At 37.5% G+C, this 12,288-nt stretch overlaps 1 protein-coding gene across 2 annotated transcripts in view; it reads right to left on the bottom strand.

The window, feature by feature from the left end:
• The window catches only part of PI15 (peptidase inhibitor 15), a 31,786-nt gene extending 19,805 nt beyond the window's left edge, over positions 1-11,981 (bottom strand). The window contains exons 1-2 of one of the 2 annotated variants that reach the window (XM_026495865.4): positions 11,814-11,981; positions 10,929-11,269 (exon numbers count right to left, since the gene is read on the bottom strand). In XM_026495865.4, coding sequence (XP_026351650.2) covers positions 10,929-11,201 — 273 coding nt within the window. In that variant the 5' untranslated portion in view covers positions 11,202-11,269; positions 11,814-11,981. The remainder of the gene's footprint in view (positions 1-10,928; positions 11,270-11,813) is intronic. The other variant, XM_057307919.1, reaches the window with a different exon arrangement.
• Positions 11,982-12,288: the final 307 nt, after the last annotated feature.

The following is a 12,288-nucleotide window of genomic DNA, read 5'->3' as shown; positions in this document are numbered from 1 at the left end:
ATCCAGAATTTGAAGTCAGAGTACTTAAATATGATTGGTGTTTAGGACAGAAAGTTCCAGTGCTTTAAATCTATGCATTGCTAAATCTGCACTATGAAACCGTACTTGACTCAAGTGCTTTGAAAATATTAGAGCTCTGTATAAATACGGTTGCACTCAAATGACTGTGTTGGGGGGATGGTCTAGTAAGGAAAATGAATAAAGTAGTATTGGGTGTAAGATGGTAAAGTGCAACTGCTGCTTGACCTCTGGACAGTTATGTGGGAAAAAAAATTCTCAGAAATGAACAAATTTGCCCCATCCAGAGAGGCTACTCCTCTCTAACCAATTGCTGACAATTAGGAAGTGGGTTCAATGTCTCTAGAACTTTCCTCTCTTGAGGATAATCTGGAAATCCTGATGTATGTGTGAAATGTATCAACTTTAACATTTGGCAAATAATTTTTAAAAATGTGAAATTCTGTACAGTTCAATATCATGCAGAGCAAATTAAATATGCCCACTAATTAGAATGGTTGATGGGCTACAGCTTATGAACTCTGATGTAAGGTACCATTTTCATCATTATGGTTACAAAGATGTGGTATCTTCCCTCCTAATATCCATGGATGGTGGTGGGAAAGAGTGTCCCTGGAGCCACCTTTGCCCCAAACCTCCTACAACAGACTTACCACACATGGACTGCTGTTTTGTCCTCAACAATGGAAAATGCAAGAAACAACATACATTTCCAGATTAACTAATAGGACCCCAGGTAATGCATTCATCTAGGCAGCCAGTAAATGAATATTCATTGGGAGGCATTGGGTATTGTGAATTCAACAGTCAGCAGGGCAAACATGGACTCTACCTTAAAGTTTAGGGACGAGATAGATAACAAAAACACTACCAAACAAATAAATGAATAATTGCAAACTGTAATAGCTCATATAAATACATTATTCTATAACACATTATACATATATATAATGTATATAATGCACTATATTAAAAAGCTCCAGAAGAATCATGTGCTACTTAAAAGTTTGCTTCTTTTAAAGTTTCCTTAGTCAATCCAGTGTATTCCCAAATGAGCATAGGTTCATGTTGCAGACCCACAGTGCTTACATGATATTTTGTGAAAGCAGGTGCTGAATAATTTCAAGTGAAATTTTGTGATAATATAGAGTTATTACTGGGATAATTCTTTTGGCTTAACCTTTTAATTTTTCAATATATAGTCTCTTGACAAACAAGTGGATCTTTAAGCCACATGATATTTTCCTCAGCTCAGTTTTGCGTCCTAAACCATGACTGAAGACATTTCTCACCTGGGAAATTACTCCGGGATCTCCTGGGGAACTTTCAAGAAGATAGATGCCTAGCCCAATCCTGGACCTATCAAATCAAAACGTTTAGATTGGGGATCTTGAATGTGTGCTTACAAAGTAGTTCTGTTCTCTTCTGATTAGAAATAATTGTCTAAAGCCTTGTTTGGTGGAGAGCCATTTTGATTGCAGAGAACTTTGGTCCTCCCCTCTCCTCTCCCATCTCTACTAACTCCTGCCACATCACATGGGATGCCTCTGATTTTCTTTTTATTTAATAGTGCAACTTCTTACCTTTTCCAGTATTTTCAGAAGGCAAATATCTTTCTGCAACTTTCTCTGATAGGCTATACTGGCAACACGCTGCATGCAAGAGGTGCTATGTATAGACACTTAGCACAAAAGGGCTGAAGGCTAAGAAAAAGCTGGGTGACTTGAGGTCAAGTGTCCAAGACATTGATGTTCACGGCTTTCAAAGACTTGAAGCACTATCACAATGCAGAGTTTTCCTATATGGTTACCAAGGGTGGAAAGAATACTAGGAGCAAGATTTGATTCCATGTGAAGAAATACTTTCTAATATTCGAGGAGGTCCTCGGATCAAATGCATGTAGAGAAATACCTTAGCCAGTGGTCTCCAGAGCAGGAGATGCACACATGAGGGGGAGTGTGTAGCATATGGTCTTTCAAAGCATATAGAGTTATATTCCCATCATTTTGATTTACCTGCTGTGTGACCTTGGGGAAGTTATTTATGCTCTCCAAGCTCCAAGCTTCGTGTTTCTAAGTGAGAAAAACTGTCCTCATCTCTGAGGGTTAGACAAGATCGTGACTGAAGAGTATTTAGCACAGCCCTAGGAGGACAAGGGTGTACTTAATGGTAGACATTATTATCATGGGGGATGTAGGCACTGGAATGGTGGTGATGATAAGTGAACTAGAAAGCCACCTAAAATGCCAAGCAGTGTGAGGTGCACTTTTGATCATGTTATCTGGCAGCCTAAAGTTTAAGAGACATCAAGCTTTAATCTCAACAAAGTAGGCAATCAGATAAAGTGAAAACAGATAAACCCTGAAGCAACTAAATAATCAGAAACAGAATTGTGTATAGATAATAAGAATCTTGCTTCCAGGGGAAAAAACAGCAGACAGTGAAAGTTAAAAATTAGAGAATATTTTAGATGTCTTAAAACTTAATTCCCCTCCTTAAATCCCTCTTTAATATGTCTTTTATCTTTAAATTTTAAGATCATTTGTTGATGGATTCTAGTAAGAATTCTCCTTCCCAGGGAAATAGAATAGCCATCACCTATCTTTTGATGCTGGAATTATGAGACAGGAAGACATTTTCATGTGTGGCTAATTTTTTTCACCAACTCAGTTTGCAATAATCAAAAAACTGATTTCTTGATTGTTAAACTATCCTGTGATACGCATGCATACCCCAAATCTTGCCATTGCCCACGTGGCCAGAAGAATTCAAATGCCTTTCCGCCTACCTACTGCCTGTTGAAAACACGATCTCACTGGAATGCAGAGAGGCCGATTTGGTAGAATGTTCCTATTTAATGAAATTATGAAACATGAATTTGGTGCACTTTTTAGGAGAAAAAAATATTGTGTCCTGAAGCAACATTTCTCAACTGTTTCAGTTTGGAGTATGTGGTGTGAAATTTTTAGAGTCATGAAAAGTTTAGTCTAAAAGCTCAACTTGTTGGGCATTGTTCCATATTCTCGTCAAAAAAAAAAAAAAAAAAAAAAAAAAAAGCTTGGTACCTGATTTAGACACTATGGGTAACGCAGACTGGAAACATTCGAATTCCATGCCTCCAAACCTCAGTCTGTGATATATTTTATGCCAAGCATTTTCCTTGACCAGTTTAATCTGTTAGCCTTGATTTTCTCTACCCCTTCCTACATGATTCTTCAGAAAGTCTCGTAGACTGTTAAACATTTCAAGTTCATAACTATTTGATGGCCAATGACTAGTACATGCTTTTTAGATATGCTAAGTTCAGGACACCGGACCAGCCGGACTAGTCAACCTTTATTATTCTGAAGTTCTTTGATTAGTTTCCAAAAAAACCCTTATCCTGAACGTGTCAAAAGAACTAGGTGGGCCTGGTCTGACCCAGGCCCCTGAAACAGATTTGGATTTGTGTGGATTTAAGACTCAGCACTTATTTAAAAAAAGATACATGAAACTTTCTTGCAAAAATTCTTTAGTAGATTCCCAGACATAAAATCATCCATCCATGCTGTCTCTGTGACACCACACTACCCTTATTATGCAAAGTGGTCCATGCTGATTATCAAAGCATATTCCTATCCAAAAATTTTTATAATAGAAGAATGTTCCCTCCCACATACTAGCTACTTTTTTCAATCTTTGTAGATGTGTACCCTGGATGATAAACCTGCAGCCACTTAATGACTACCTGAAATCTGCTCTTGATTTTGTGTTCAACTCTGAGAAACCCAGCTGTCTTGGTCAAAAATGGAGGTATCCTCCTTGGCTGTGTCATCATATAAATCTTCATTTTATTTCATAAAGTAGATCAATCACTTCTATTTTTTTAAAGATTTATTTATTTATTTGAGAGAGAGAGCACGAGTGGGGAGGGTGGAGGGAGAGGGAGAGAGAATCTCTAGCAGACTCCACACTCAGCAGAGAGTTGGAAATGGGGCTCGATCTCATGACCCTGAGATCACACCCTGAGCCAAAACCAAGAGTCATATGCTTAACCAACTGTACCACCCAGGTACCCCAATCACTCACTCTTATTGATTTGGTCCCTAACTGCACTTTGTCACAATCTGATGGGCTTCGGTGTCAGGGTGCTCAGTCGTCTCTCACCCAGACGAGTAGAATAGCTTCTAGACCCTGCACTTGGACTTTATTTCTGCCCTTTCTAGTCATTTTCTTGCCTTGTAGCCAGAACAAACTCTCTGAAATGTAAATTAATTATATAATTTCCCTGCTTAAAACCTTAAATAACTTCCCTTGATTTTATAATAAAACGAAACAAGGTTTTACACGCCTTTTCCAGGCTCATCAAACAGCATTTTTTCTCTTATATACTATATCCAAATCATACTGAATTTTTATTCTTGCCTTCTATGTACCATTTACATTCTTAGAGCACCCTACCATACCTACTACACCTTCCCTACCTCTATATCTTAAGTCCAAGTCTGGGCTAAGTATGTCTCATGTAATTCCAAAGTACCCTGTATTTTTTCTACTTTAGCACTCAACTCACTGCTTTTGCACTTACTTATCTGCTCACAGTTCTTCCTATAAAAGAGTGTCTTTCCACTTTCCAGTGAATCCACCAGCACAGTGCCAGGCACATGAGTAAACATTGTGGAATGAGTGATTGAATAATGAATGACTCTTGCCCATCAGACCACTATAGCCACACGTTCTTCACATTGGATGCCCAGAAAATGTTAAAAGACTTCATTCAGGTATTCCACAAATATTTATTGAGTCTTCTCTGTGGAACAGATATGATGCTAGGTTCTACAAATACTCAGCAGGAATATAATAGATTTATTTTTCTACACCATTGTATGTAGTCAAATATCATTAGCCATCAAAAAAGCAGCATTGTAATACTAGCGAATATATATATATATATATTTATATATATATGGCCTTTATGTGATTCACAGCTTTTCTGTCTACCACCTAATGGTGAGGTTCTGAATCATACTATGTTAACATTTCCATCTGCACTTTAGAGCCTGTATTCAAAGTGGTCACAAAGAAAATGTTCTCAACCTTCAGCTGGCTCCATACATGAAGAATTGAACATTCACATATAAGTAACACTAAGTAAGTAATATTAAGCAACATGCACCTTGGAAAAAAATTCCTACAAAATGTGCCCAGTCTCCGTTGGAAGCCAAGACACTTAAAAGGCTCTACATCTATGAGAACAGGAATGTAGAGTTCCAAAAGTGCTGGAGAATTGCCTTCCTGTCAGCAGTCTCTCTCAGTTCACCGCTGGCTGGCAACGGGTCTCAGGAGGCTTTCTAGTAGTCACAAAAGCATTCATTGAAAAGATTTAGGTTAGACACATCAAATTTCTCATGTTTATAATGAGAAAATTGAGAAAATTGAGTTATCCTTCCCAAATGAGAGGAAATGTGCCATCTGGGACAATATATGGTTTCATTTAAAAAAAAAAAAAAAGACAAGGAGAGACATCACAAGTGTTTGGTCAACTGTTGAATAGAGAAAAAAAAAGGAGTTTAACATCATCTACATTCTCTTCCACATGAGGCCCAAATGAACAAAATCAGCATTTTCATTATTCCTGAGTCATAAATTATTGTAGGCAAATAGTTTATTGGCTATTTCCAGGGATGGATTAATCTATTCTCCATTCATTCACTGGAGTCATGCTTTCCGTTACTTTACTACCTGCCCTGACTTGGTAACTAGTATTTTTCTCTTTTCCAGAAAAGTCTAGGAAGCCTTATCCTCTTAGCTCTGCAAATATTTGCAGACACCAAACAAATGAAATGGACCATATTATCAACATAGTGAAATTATATTACACTTTTTCAGCTTTAAGTTGTTCAGTTCCTATCTGTCATTATCGTTTCACTGTCCCTCACCTGCCTGTCCATTGTCGTATACCGACTACGAAGACTGCTACCTCATGCACCATGCTTCAGTTAGCTGTTCATACCTGTTGCTGTGTAGGCGCAGGTGTCTGACTCCTTACCTTGCTAAACGAGTGGCACTACTAACTCAATGATTGCCACTTCCCCAGCCAACTTCACTGGGAATCTAAACTCCATCAATTGCTAGGTCCATCTTTCTAAAATGCAGCTCTGATGCTGCTCTAAAACTTCTACAGTCTCCCTAATCACTTTTGTATGAAGCGATCCTCAGTATTTTCTCAAACTCCTCAAAAATACGGCCAACACATTATGCTCTTCCTCTCCTGGTGATTTTGTGCATGCATTGCTCTATCTGCTATAACAGTCAACCCTGCCCCTTCCTGAACATCTATCTCAAATGACCCTCGTCCAAAGAGCCTTTCATGATTTTGCCAACAAGAGATCATCACTTCTTTGATTTCTCCATGGTATTTATATGTACCTCATTGAATACATCAATCTTATGCAGCAGTATATTATACTGAATTATATGCTTACTGTGTTCTTTCTTGTTTGTTTTGTTTTTTATGGTTTTGTTTATACTTTAAAGAGAAGGATTCCTGTTATCAATGGATCTCATCCTCTTATGGGGGGGATCTCAATATTTTAAAAATCAATTTAATCAATTGACTTGAATTCAAGGAATATCTTATAAATTTTGGTCCATGTGTGAGTCTTGCAATTTTATTCTTCGGGAGATAATTCTTATTCTAAGAAACTAGTGTGGTTTGTGGTTTAGAGTCATGGTTTAAGCTGCCCTTAGAAGAATGAAAAACAGCTGGTGTCCAAGGAGCTCTGGAAATTTGTCAATAAACTAATTGTGGGACAGAAGCCAAGAGTAAAGAAGTTTGACTTGCATATCTATATTACCTATATTATTATTATTTTTTAAAAAGATACTGTGTTTAGAAAATTAAATATCTGAAATAAGTATTTTTTTTACTAAAATCATGGACAAAATATCCAAAGAAAATATTTTACAACTATAACATAAATGTCAACACTCTGTGTTCAAATTGCTTCTACTTTATTAGTCAAGGGCACAGTGACATAACCAAGTACTTAAAAGGAGATAAAATCATTTAATTTTGAGGGACTTTTAGAATTTAGGAAAAATTTTTGTTTTAAACTTTAAGTGCATGTGATAAAATATCATTATACATGATAATAAAGTTTCCATTAAAATATATATCAAAATTGATGCTACTTATAAACATATAACAATTCCCAGGGATTTCAACTAAGTCATCACATAAAGGTAGATCACTCTCTATACTCAAGAACTGGTTCAAAAAAATAGGGATACAAAGGTGAATAAACATAGATTTAGCACCTAGAAAGCTTGCAAGAACTATACAAATAAGTATAGATTGAGTTTGATATTGATGAGAGCAGAATAACAGACATAAGGGTTATTTATAACAGTTAAAAGAAGGAGAAATCGATAGGGTTCCTGTGTGGCTCAGTCGGTTAAGCGACAGACTCTTGATTTTGGCTCAGGTCATGATCTCAGGTTGTGAGATTGAGCCTGGAGTAGGGTTTCCTGCTGGGGGTGTGGAGCCTGCTTAAGATTCTCTCTCTCCCTCTGCCCCTTCCCTCCCGTATAAAAAAAGGAGAAATTGAATATGGTTGTGAGGGTAAAAAAATATCAACAAAGGACATAGCATTCTGTTATAGAACTTGAAGGTCAGAGTTGTAAATCATGCAATAAGCTAAGGAAGAGACAGACGGAGAGAGACAGCCTGGGAGGAAGGTTCAGAGAGAAAAGCTGTGGGTGAAAGTGACCCAAATCGGGCCAGCATGGTTAGCAAAAGCCCTGAGCTGAAGACCATCTTCGATGAGGCTCCCGTGACTGCTATCATGCACTGATGAGGATTTGAACACACGGCTAGTGGTCCTAGTGAGCTAAAGGTCCTACATGTTTGAGGTACATAGTAAGGGTTAGGCATGGAGCTCACTTTCAGACTGCTCACAATCCAAATCAATGATGAGCAAGTTAAAATAAATATAAGTGGTAAATTGAGATCTCTATTTTTCACCTGGCCTAGAGATTCATTTACAGTTTGTGCTCCAACCGCCAACCGACAGCCAATTAGCCATTATGTTGTACTTCTCTCAGTGTTTCTCTGAGTCTTCATGAGGGTTCCATGTGATTATTTCAGTGACTCCATTTACTCAAACAGTCCTTCTCACTTACGATTTCATTAAATTGAGCACATTTTTCTAACTGAACTAATCAGTTTTGTCCTTCCTCAGGACCTTTTCTGTTGCTCTTCCCTCCACCTGGGAAGCTCTTCCCTCATGTATGGTGGACTCCTTCACCTCCCTCCAGGACACTCTTAGTGAGGCTTTCTCTGGCCACCCAAAAATTTCACAATCTCACCACAACCTGCTTTATTTTTCTCCACAACCTTATCACCTTCTAATGCACTACGTACTTTATTTATTTATCTTGTTTATTGTCTGGTTTCCCACCCAGGGGGTCAAGGACTGTCTTATTTTATTCATGATGTAGCCCCAGTGTTTAGAATAGTGCCTGACATATAGTAAATGCTCAATAAATATTAAATGAATAAATACATGTGCAAATGAATTATATGCAGTATTTACATGACAACTTGAGACAGTCATATTTAACTTTATAGAACTTACTGTTCTAATTACTGCTTCTCATTAACTTTACTGAGTGAAGGAGGATTTATAAAGCATCTACTGATATAACCAGCACTGTAGCTGGTTCTTACAAAATAAATCATATCATAGCTCCTATATTTGAGAAATAATAATAGATTAGAATATGAATGCTACAGGATTTCAGCTGGCATTTTAAAGGAGGAAACAAAGACATCCTGACACCTCCACGGGTTTCCCCCAGTGGAGCATTTAATAAACCTAGCCAATGGAAAGATGCTTCCCAACACAAGCACTGACTTTGAAATTCTAACTCCATTAATACCATTCACTATCCATACCACCTTGGCCTAGTCATCAACTTTTGTAGGTCTAAGTGATTTCGTTCGTGCAATGAAGATCACAATCTTAACCTCATAGGGAGAATGTGAGCTATCAAATGAGATCATCTATGGAAACAATTAGCCAAGGCATTGGCACATAGAAAAAATTAAATAAATGCATGTAGAATGAATGCATTCTTGATCAGTGGGGAAAAATATAACCGAAAAATGCGGCGTTTTTCAACCATTTCTACTATGTTTTACCCCACCTTTACTCATGATGATCCCTCTGCCTTCAATATCATTAAAATAGTGAATAGCATTATATATTGGTTGGTTATTATCTATATTTTTATTGCCTAAATTTAAGATAAGGGAGTTGAGTCACACACATTAAGTAACTTGCACGAAGTCACGAAGTAAGCAGCAGTGTTAGGGTTTGAACTCAGAGGAGCTCGCCTCTAAAACACTTCCACTGTCTTGATCCTACTTTTGTCTGCATAGCGATGTGATTGGTACCAGGAAGTATTTCCTAAACCCACAGTCTATATATTATACTTTTCTGATCTCACATAGAATCTTATGCATATTTCTCCCATAATTTATGGTAACTAAAAAAACTCATTTGTTCACTTTTCTGCATTGATATATCACCTTCTAGAAAGTGCTAATGTTTATTGAAGGTCCATTTTGCTAGGCTCTGGTCTAACTGCTCAACCCCTCAACTCATACTTTCCTGATTACAACCCTATGCGGCAGGTACTATGTTTATCCTCATATAAGAGGTACTAAAAATGAAATAAAAAATTCATGCAGGTTATATTTCAGGACTGAGGTTTGAGCCCAAGCATTTAGATTCCAAAGCCCGTATTCTTAATCATGAGAGTATAGTGTTATTCCTACACCAGGACTGACTATATCTCCTTTACCTCTTTCTTTATAGAAAACTCCTAGGGAAGTGCATTTTCATAGAGTCTAAATTGTACTTCTATGAACTATGACTCTCTTATATTTGGCAAGTCTTTATTTTTCCTCTAACTCTGACATCTGCAATTAGTCAAACTTAAAAAGCTTATTTAAATAAAAGAGATGAATTTAGACTCTGATAGAAATACCAAACTTTAAGTCAGCACTTATAAAAAGTTGTTAGTGGTACCACCTCCCCACCCCAACTTAGAAAAACCAGGCTGGTGATCTTCATTGCCTTAAACAGGCTTCAAGCTGTGCTCTTAGGAAGTACTGGACTCTAAACCATAGCCTTGCATAAATACAAAACAAAAAATAAAGTACCTTAAAAAACATAGCTATCCTTTCAATACCAACTCAAGGGTTTTGTTTTATTTTTTACTTCCTAAGTAGAGTGATTCAAACATAGAGTGCCTATTTTTAAAAGAGCAAAGAATGTGGTCATGGCAAGTTGGAACAGTGTGCAAGTGTGCTGGCCTCACTGTTATCGGAATGACAAAGCATTGAATCACAAAAAGGAAAAAGTCAGCATACTCTCTGAGAACACAGATCAGCGTCAGGAAGAGCTTTGTCCAAGAAAGGGAAGAGACACCTACCCAGAGTATAAATCATGTAGACAAAACCTATAATTTAAAAAAATTATTTTCAAGAAATATTTTAGCTGATAAATATGACTATTAGATAAACAAAGCACAGAAAAAGTTCCATGTGAAAAATTTTTAAAAAGTGTACCTTTCAAATGTGGTCAGTCAACAGACCCCATTCTTTATCTCTGCTCTTATGTAAGACCTGATTCCTCAGTGGTTATGGAACTCACAAAAGAAAATAAGAACCTCCTCCCCTCCCCTTTAATTCTATGATGGAACAAACTTTAAGCTTCCTAGGCACGTAAGGACCTTTCCTAAATTAAAATGGATAGCAGAGCTCCGTATCCCTTAACATATAAACACTCTTTAGGTTCTTCGACGAACAATTTAAATCCAGCGTCCTCACTCAAAACTCAAAGAAAACAAATTCCTCTTACCATATATTCCATGTTTGCTGCTGGTGGGAACACCTTGCCCCGAACTTGATTATGATAGTCAAGAATGGCGATCATGTCATTCTGCGAAATGTAGCGCTTCCGCCTGGCTTTGGGGATATCCGCAGAATCGAGTTGTGCTTTTAGTGCTGCTTCAATATCAGTGAAATTATTGGTTGGCGGGGATGAGTCAGTGGCATTGAGTAAGACGACGGCACTTGCTTCACAGAGAAGGGAGAACAGGAGTGCACTGCTGACTGCAGAGATTGCTATCATTTTGAGGGGCGGAGGAGGAGAGGCCACCGAGTTTACTTTGCTTTAAAGCAGAAAGGTAGAGTTAGGGTCTATAAGAAAAGAAAAAAAAAGGGGCCAGTAAGTATGAATTTACAAAGTCATCATTTGGGAGCATTGCTTGATTTGATTTTCTCTGAAAAATGCAAACAAATGTTGAACTCAAGCCTAGGAAACAACCTATAGGAGTCGTTACACATTTCAATTGGTGTTACGAGGCAGATTCCTAAAAGAAACTTCCTATAGCTAGAGAAAAAGAAACAACATGACTACTAACCCTAAAATGAATGTGAACCATTTGCCCCAAATGCCTGCACCTCATAATGCATGACTGCATATTTTCAGAGGGAAATCCTGAGGAATTGATATTAATCTTGAGAGTGAGAAGGAAAAATGCATCACAGGTAACAACAATGTACTGATAATGTGTCCCAGGCATATATGGACACCAAGGGGTAGAATACAAACCAAAAAAAAAAAAAAAAAAAAAGCTATAATAAGTCAATCTCATTTCTAAAAAAAATAAAATAAAATAAAAACGTGAGCTAGTATAAAATCAATGCATGCAAAATAAATTTGTTGAGCTAAAGAGCTTACCTCTGCAGAATGCCAAAATGAATATATTGTTCTTCCAAAAATTTAAAGTTCTTTGCTAGGTTGTAGCATGAACTCTTATAAGAGTGTGTCTTATTACAAGCTTTCAGAGAGCAAAACTCTGCAAGGTTTGAATGCTGCTGACTGCAGGAGCAGCTAACAGCTTTTATATGTCACAGTCTGCAACTTCCAGAAAGGGCAGTCTTTCTTAGGGTCTCTCCTAGCCAAAATCAAAGGGGAGGGGTTTTGGATAGAAAAAACAGTGATTGGGTGGCAACCTTTTTATGTGGGTGGTGAGGAAATTGAGTCACACCCACAGCTTACAAGTACAAACCATAAAAGACAAACCCCTTTTCTCTGGGCTTCCACCTTTTCTGTGAGTGGTTAATTTTCTTCATTAAATGCTTTCTAGTTCCTGGTTCCCATACAAAACGGAGGGAAAAAAAAAAAAAGAAGACTGAGTTCTTGAAAACACAGA

This window comes from Ursus arctos, unplaced genomic scaffold (genome assembly GCF_023065955.2).
Source record: "Ursus arctos isolate Adak ecotype North America unplaced genomic scaffold, UrsArc2.0 scaffold_6, whole genome shotgun sequence".
Lineage (NCBI taxonomy): Eukaryota > Metazoa > Chordata > Mammalia > Carnivora > Ursidae > Ursus > Ursus arctos.
This window is presented reverse-complemented; position numbering and strand designations above follow the sequence as displayed.